Genomic DNA, 8,707 nt, shown 5'->3' on the forward strand with positions numbered 1-8,707 from the left:
AGAAATACAAAATATCCCAAATTCAGAAGTCTTAGGCTCACGTTTGCACAAGCACAGACAGGACCACCTGAGTGATATCTACACTAGCAAGTGGAGCATGACTGAGGCACAGCTATCAGCACGCTGCATTACGTCACTTCACTCCCCAAGTCTGCACCAGCCCGGGAAGGAGACCCTGGTCATGGAAACTTGGAGTGGTCACACTTACACAGCAAGGAACTGGACCCACACTAGTAAGACTCCCGGATCTCTCCTCTTCCTCCCTCTTTCTGTCCTTCCCTCAATTTACATAAGGAACAGGCGCTCCATTTAGGGAGTGGCCAGCTGGGTTTCCTTTTTCTGTAGAAGAGCCAGAATTAACACTGCATTCTCTTTAAATCATTTCCCTCTACTGACCTTCCTAACTTCTCACTGGGTTAGCATCTGACCTACTTGTGAAGTGCTGGCCTTAAAACATACATCTACTCTAAAGGCATAAAAAAGAGAAATGCTGGACTTGACTCTTGAATGTTTATTGGGAGCCAGCATACCCCCTCCTCCAGGCCACACAGTGAGGAGTGGGGGGTGGTTCCATTGATGCCAGGTTGGCTGAATCCCTGAATCCCACTCCCAGGGGGCCCAAGAGGCTGTTGATGGCAAATGTTTGTACACAGAAAATCCTATGCTTTTGCATTTAGATTTCAATGGGAGAAATTTGACAGAGAGACTACATCCTGCATTTAGCTCAGGACACCGAGCGCTCTCAAACAGCCCCCCCACCTAGGTTCTCCCTGCCCATGCTGCGGGCCCAGCAGTAAGACCCAGCCCTTAAAGGCAGAATTGAATACACTGCCCAGCCAAGCATCGTGGATAAACTGGAAGCTACTTTCCCCTAAGGGCTGCCACTCCATGACAAAACCACTTGGTCTTGAAAGTGGCGAGGAACAAGGGTCGAGAATGTCAGGCTCTTGTGCAAGATTCTAAACAGAAAATAATTCTGATGACATGTCACACTCCAGCTCTGTGAGTTTCCTTTATAGAGCGTTTGCACTTGGCTCCTTTCAATCACTTCCAGATTTCCACAAACACACTAGGAAATGGGCACGACCACTACTTTGTTACAACAGAAAAGGAATGGCCATTGGAGACCTGAAAATAAGAGGGCTGGGTGTCCCGAGTTAAACGCAAGATATATTCTCTGTCAGATTTCTCCCATTGAAATCCAAAGGCAAAAGCATAGGATTTTCTGTGCATGAACATTTGCAATCAACCTAATTAGAAACACTTAGTGTGTTTCCCTGAAATTATCTATTTCAAATCTGCACATAAAACCTTCACCTATGCCTTGTCTTCTGCTTTGTTTTCTACAGTTTCTCAAATCCTTAACCAGGAAGAGGCGGCAGACATACCAATTACAAATGAGGAAACAGACCAGAGGCCTAGCCTAGGCATCAGATGCACAGAGCAGGGCTGGGCCCTCACACAGCAAACATGCTGCACATGTGCAGGAGGGTCAGCTGGTTCTGACTAGGGAGACCCCACAATGCCCTGTGTGCACCCAGAGATCTGAAACCCTCCAGCACACTTGGGGAATAAAGGAAAATCAGGGTTCTGGGCAGAGACAAGGGTGCAAATGTCAGGGCTCCCAGTCATTCTGACCCTCAGCACTGCCCCTGGGCACCCCACGGAGAAACAAAACCCCTCAGACATAGGGGCCCTGACCCCAGGTTGCCTCCCCAGATGCACACACACACTGTTCAATGTAGCTTAGAAATAGAATATCGGGTGCCACCCACGACTCAAATGAAGCTTACCAGAAGCAAAAGCCCCCACCCGTGAGGCTCCTGAGGAGTCTCCTGGAACAAATGGGCCTCACATTCAACTGAGGGGGTGCCACCGAGCTCCAGGAATAGTGGAGACGGTTTACAGGGCCCCATTCAATCCGGCAGGACCAGACCTGCTTAAAGAAGGTCACCTGAGGGGGGACGGACAGCAGTGAGCAGAATGCGGTGGTGGACCTGCCAGCTCCAGTGCCACCTGCCCAGGTCACAGCTGCTAAAGCAAGGGGACTTCCATCTGCCTGGTTTTCTCAGGTACTTCCCTCCCGAGAGACATCTCAGGTACAGAACACCTGCACGTAAATCCCCCGCAGATGTCATGTTACTTATCTCCGTGGTGTGAGTGTGGGTGTTTACCATAAAACTGCTGGCATGAGAAAATCAACTAGAGATGCAAACAGGTGAGAACACAGGGTTCCTGGCTGCAAACACTCTGTGGTGGGTCTGCCAGCCTGCGAGTGAGGACTCCTCAGGGCCAGAGTCTCAGTCCCCCTGGGTACCAGCCGCTCAGAGCTGGAAGGCAGGACACTGCAGATAGGACATCGGCAGGGGTCACACCTGGCCCACTGCTCTCTCGAGGCACCTGAGCCCTCACCACCAGCTGTCTCCACAGCCACCGCCCTGCTGGCTCCCAGGTGACCTCTGCTCTCTTCCTGCACTTGGCTCTGCTGGTGGATCCAGTGCAGAGTCCACTCCTCCTCGCTCTGGGGCTGAAGGGCAGGCCTGGGGCTCCTCTGCTCCCTAACCCCCGCCTAACCTTTTGTATAGAAAACTGCCTATAAAAATTGTGTTTTTAATTCTTATGCTTTTTGTCTTGTAAATGGGTTCTGGTACTTCTCACACAAAAATATTTGAAGATATGAAAAAATGTTTTGAAGATATTTTAAACAAATAACAAGGACTGCCTTGCACTCGGCGCTCCTACATCTCTCCTTTGAAAAACCTACCTCAGCCTATCTATCGGCAATGAGTGGCTGGCCCAGCTCATCCTTCCAGAACCATCCCCACACACCTAAGCTGACTTGCAAAAGCAGGCCAAGATCCTGGAGGCCCAATGCTGAGGAAACCAGAGCCCACCAGAACACAGCTGCAGGAGAGACAGTGGACAGAGCCCACCAGAACACAGCTGCAGGAGAGACAGTGGACAGAGCCCACCAGAACACAGCTGCAGGAGAGACAGTGGGGGCACTCCCCTCTTAGATGCCTCCCACATGCCTCAAGCCCATCCCAACACACACGCGATGGCATGTGACCTCTGGAGCAGTGTGTTCATCTCTTGCAAGAAGCCTCAGTGGCTGCCCAGGAAGCTGGGCAACTTTCCCAGGGCTTAGGCTCCAGGGCCCGCAGCAGAAACGGCCCCTCCAGGGCCTGTCCTACGACCAGCCACAGGCTCTGAGTGGAGCATGATGAGGCAGCCAGGAAGCAAGGGGGGGGCAGGCACCCTGAGGTTTAGGTGAGCCAGTGAGGATGTGTAAGAGACAAACAATAATAAAAACACATCATGATGGGGGTGGGAGGGTGGGGTGGGGAACATTCTGGGTGCTTTCTAAAAGTACACAAGAAAAATGGAGACTAAGAGCAGACTATTGACTGCAGTAACCCAGCCCCAAGCACCAGGTGAGGCAGGCGTTCCATTCCTCCCCCTCCCCAAGGCTCACTACGCCCCATGACTAGAGAGGCACATTAACTCACCCCAATCAACACAGCCAGTTAAGTTGTGGGCAGTCAAAGTCAGGCCCAGAGTACCAAAGGGAAAATGCTCCATCCCACCCAATATGCACATCCCACCAATTCCAGACTGAATCGTTCTGGGTGCTGTGTAGTGTGGGGAGAGCTGCCCTATTACAGCCTGGTGAGAGCACTGGTCCTGAAGGTGGCCTGCAGGAACCCTGGCCACACAGAACTCTCCCTTGGTATCAAGCAGTCAACTCCTTTAGAGGACTTGAAAGACTGCTTGCCCAGTGACTGCTGACCTGGAGAGTCCCTGGAGGACCCACTTGTCAAAGCAGCCACTGACAACCTGGCCACAGGCAGGCATCTGTGTTCCCCTACAGCTCTATTTGCAAAATGAGCTGGACCACAGTATTTGAACCGCTGCTCTAAGCCAAGACCAGTAACTCCGCTGCTGGAGGAGAGCAACTGAAGGATGCATGTGCATTGGGCAGAAAGAGGAACTGCTGTGCAGCTGATACCACTTCCTCCCAGGCCACCCTCAGATCACTGAGGGTGGGCCAGCTGATGGCCTGGGGGCTGATGCCCTGAAGCAAGCTCTTCTCACTCTTTTTTTAGACTATCTAGCATTGACTCCAGGGCTGGCTCAGGTCAGAGGAGCCTTCAAGCAGGGCACTTTGTGAAGAGGTGACCATAGCATTCCCTGAGGGCAAGTACCTGCTGTACTAGGGGGAGGAGAGGAACTGCTCCCAGAAAGCAAGGGGACCATTCCCTCAGGTCCTGAACAAACCAGGATGTGTGGTCAGGGCTAAGAACATTCTCAGAGCCACATCCTCAAGCAAAGTGTGAACTGACATGCACTCATATCTCAGGACACCCGATACCCACTCATGGTCTCAGACTGGCTGGCGTGCAGCTCTCATCAGTACACAAGGCACGGGTAGAATTCGGCGAGTTAGCCCTTTACCTCTCATTTAGTTATAATGAAAATAATCTGCCATTTCCACTCAAAATAATCCCCACTTCTCTTGGCAAGTGGCTTAAAAGTTCATACTTCCACCCGCACCCCCATCACTTAGCCCTGTCTATAAAATTCCTTTCACCATCTTTCCAATCCTGAGATTTCTTGCCAACACCAAGTACTCACCTGGAGTGAGTACAAGCAAAGAACTTGCAAAGGGCAAGTCATCAGAAGCACCATGATGGCCCCACCCCTCAAAGACCCATCTGACGCCACAGAATCTCCAACCCCAAACCAGGACAATGGCCCTGTCAAAAGACAAAAGCAAATGGGCAACCCACAGTTTTCTCTAGGACTGGCTCAGCTGCAGAGACCAACCCCCCCCCAAAATCTTACTTCATCTGAGTGGCTACCCATCAAGTAGTCGTATTTCCTGTTGCCCTTAAACTCCTAAAGCATCTCCACACTGAGACAGGGGCTGATTCAGCTCTAAACAAGGTCTAACCTGCTCAACAATACCTATGAGCCAGGTACAGTGGAATATGAGACATAACCAGAATGAATCACACATCAAGTATTTACGAAGCACTTCCGGGAAGGAGTGCTATGCTTGGTGTGCACCTAAGGGACTGTGGGAGAGAAAAATGACCCAGAACAGCAGAAATGAATAAGGCAGACTCAGCCCCAACAAGGAAGCCCCAGGAGTAAAAGAGAATTCACACATACACTGTCCATAAAGAGAACTTCATGGTGGCAATGAGCCCAGAGTCAGAACTTGAGACAAGAGGGTAAGGATTTGCGGGCTTGTGGGATGGTGGACAGTGGGTCCCAGGCTCAGTCCTGAGACAGAGAATGTGAAGACTTAGGAGGAGGGGGACCAGTCATAGCCTAGCTCCCCACCCTCCCTAACAACCTGTCTGTCCACTTCTTAAAAAGCATTCCTCCAGAAAATGTCCTGTAACTCCAACTCTCCCACATGACTTCACCAACTGAGCTCCCCACCAGACACAGTTCTTTAACAGCAGGCCAGAAGCATTCTCTCAGTGAACTCCAAACCCATTAGGTTCCTGAAAGGTCCCAGGTCTTCCATTTCTTGGAACTCCTCCCCCTTAAATCTCCCCACCCAACCCCTATCCAAGCACCACCTCCCGTAAGCCCAGGTGCTCAATAAACACTACTCAAATGCCCAGCAGGAAATATTCCACCAGGCCCACACTTAGCTTCAGTCCTAGGATTATCTGCCAGGTATGTTTTCATTAATCTTAACTAGGAGGTCAGGGCTTGAGATTTTCACCTGTGAATCAACATCCTGTTTCTCTTCCATTTTGTAATTACTAGCGTCCCACTCCTGCAAACATCCCTTCCACTCCTCCCTAATCCTCAGATTCCTCATTCAGTGTTTAATTTTCTAAGAGTGAATCTCTGGGACAATCTTTTTTTTTTTTTAAATCCTCACCTGAAGATATGTTTTATTGATTTCAGAGAGAGGGGAAGGGAGGGGAGAGAGGGAGAGAGGGAGAGAAGGAGAGAGGGAGAGAGGGAGAGAGGGAGAGAGGGAGAGAGGGAGAGAGGGAGAGAGAGAAACATCCATCAGTTGCCTCCCATACAAACCCTGGCTGGGGACCGAACCTGCAACCTGGTTATGTGCCCTGACCAGGAATCCAACAGGTGACCTTTCAGTGTACAAGTCGAGACTCCAACCAACTGATCCACAATGGGCCAGTGCTCTGGGACATTCTTTCATTAGAACCAAGGAGAAAAAAACTGAAGAGACTGAGTATCTTATACATTTCCTTATTTGAAGTAAAAAACCCTACTATGACTAATGTGAATTAGCATTACTTTCTGGCAAATTCACATTATCGGTGACTAAAACCAACCCTTATTTACGATCAACTATTTTATGAGACAGAAACTGTAACTACTACAATACCTTCATGTTCTAAACCTGTTTTACATTTTAGAAAAAAACAAATATGGTTAAGTGGATAATTGGAAAAGCAACAACAATAGTCTGATAAATTAATTACCCTCCCCCAGAGAACTCCTATTACAGTAAAGCATAATTTTTTTAAGTAGGCTTGAAACAGTAAAATAAAGGGATGAATGGACTTAACTGTGCAAGCTAGAGTTAACTAACTCTGAATCAATTGTTTCAGTGTTGAATACCAGCCACTGCCTCAAAATAACCCAATGGACAAGAGCAATTTAAAATCTGACTCAATATACTACACAGGAATGCTGGAGTAGAAATACTAGTGAATGACCACTAAGACCCACCGTTTAAAAAGAAAAACAAAACAGTAAAACATACACCCAAGCTATAAAAGGAAAATCATAGCTCACAAAGCCTATTTCTATCCTTGAGATGACTGTCATTTTCTGGGAGGTCAATTCTCTTAGAGAGCTTGCTCAAATGAGCAATGGAAATAGCTGAGGAGTGGGAGTTTGGGGGTGGAGGAGAGGGCCAGAGGGCTGGCATCTCAATCTCTGATTTCTATCCACTAGCAGTGGTTTTGCAGTAACTGAAGAGTTCTCATTTCCTGATCATAGGTCATGCCACCCTGAGAATGGTCTCTGGCATGCTTCTCAAACTTGAAGGATGTGAATTTTTCTGGGAAGCCTTATGCCTGGCAAATACTGGGCTGGCAAGGAACAAAGCGAAGTACTATTATGTAGGCCCAACTGAAAGACCCAGGAAAGTAACAGGAAGGCTTGTGAATCTCCTAGAATAAATATAGGTAATAACTAGTTTTCCAACAGCGCCTTTTCTGAATTTCTATCCTGTATAGTTTGTACAGCTTGAGATATTCTTCCTCAGCCACACAATCTTATAAAGGTAATTAACAAAATAATTTAGTTTCTATTACTATCTGGAACAGCAGTGTGAGCATTCTATTATACAAAAGACAAGCTGCAAACCAACCTAGAAATTCCTATCCTTTTGCGAGGGCAGTGGGAAAACTAGGATAATTATAAAGCAGAGTGAAAAAGATTTCCTACCTGGTCCTTCCATGACATCCCTAATCCACCCCTTAATACGAACATTCCCTTTGAAATATCATTCTATGGACAGCACCTTAAGAGTGCTGAACGGGGTGCGCATTGTAGCTGAAAACGATGGAGCACCAATTCTCTAAATTCAAGCCACTGGGAAAGGAAAGCCACCGTGTCAACTCCCCCGTGCCAACATTAAGTCAAACGTCTGGAATGTGAAAAGCGAAGAACGCCAGGGTTCTCTGATTCCAAACCCAGTAAGTACACTGGATGGAGAAGAGGTGTTGACACATCAGAGGCAAAAGAATCTAGGGAGGAAAAGAAAGTAGATCCATTGTAAAGTCCGGGATGTGGGACACCTTCACCAAAGAGCAGTGAGGGCTAGAAAGAGAGATGCAGGGTGGAGTGGCGGAGATCCTCAAGAGTAGTAGGAGCTAGGGCGCCTTCCTTTCTTCTCCCGGCCCCGGGCAGGGAGTTTGGGCGCTCGGGTCGAGATAGTGAAAAGGGATTGCGGGGCTTGGAGCCCGGAACGGGTCTCCTTAGCCTGGGGCAGGGGGTGTTCGGCGGACCGCAGGCCAGGGCGGGCCGCAGGCCAGGGCGACCCGGCCCCTCCTGGCCGGCCTGCGCGGCCCTCACCTTGTCCGAGTCCAGGTCGGGGTCAGCCTGGCACAAACGGTACAGGAAAGATTTCGGATCCCGGCACAGCGTCTGCCGGGTGGTGAGAAAGTACGTGCCGCCGACGTTGAGCCGGACCCACTTGGACACGCTGCCGGGGCGCTGGGCCAGGGCACCGAGCCCCACGCTGCAACGGCGACACAGGCCGCCCCCCAACCCCGCCCCGAAACCGCCTGGGGCCGGCTGTAGAAGCTCGCAGTGATTCTCCGCCATGATCCCAGCAAGCCCAGCCACAGTTCCCCTCCACCGGAAGTGTGCGTTCTTTAATACCGTCCTCCGAACTCTGACCCGCCCACGGGTCCTCCCTGGTAAAGCGCCCGTCGGGGAGTCACGAGGCACGAGAAAATTCCGGTCCGGAATAAGCCGACGATCGTGCCCCCTTCTGGCCGGAGTTAGTTGCCGCGTGGTCCTAGATGCACAAGCGGAAGTGCGGCGGCCGAGACCGTCGCTGGGATGGGGGTCGTCTTGCTGGACGGTCCCCGGACTCCGGCTTGAATCCAGGTCGCGACGAAGACCCACCGTAATGATTAAATCCTTGGCCCAATAGAAAATTTATATAATAAAGCCAGAAAAAAGTTGTAAAGTA

General features: G+C 49.9%; 1 protein-coding gene across 1 annotated transcript in view; it reads right to left on the reverse strand.

Annotated features, from left to right (window-relative positions):
* Window positions 1–8,339, reverse strand: part of KCTD5 (potassium channel tetramerization domain containing 5) — a 29,157-nt gene extending 20,818 nt beyond the window's left edge. Inside the window, exon 1 of the mRNA XM_087815701.1 lies at window positions 8,083–8,339. Coding sequence (XP_087671827.1) covers window positions 8,083–8,334 — 252 coding nt within the window. The 5' untranslated portion in view covers window positions 8,335–8,339. The remainder of the gene's footprint in view (window positions 1–8,082) is intronic.
* Between the last annotated feature and the right edge of the window lie 368 nt (window positions 8,340–8,707).

The sequence above is a fragment of the Miniopterus natalensis genome, chromosome 3 (genome assembly GCF_054644295.1).
Source record: "Miniopterus natalensis isolate mMinNat1 chromosome 3, mMinNat1.hap1, whole genome shotgun sequence".
Lineage (NCBI taxonomy): Eukaryota > Metazoa > Chordata > Mammalia > Chiroptera > Miniopteridae > Miniopterus > Miniopterus natalensis.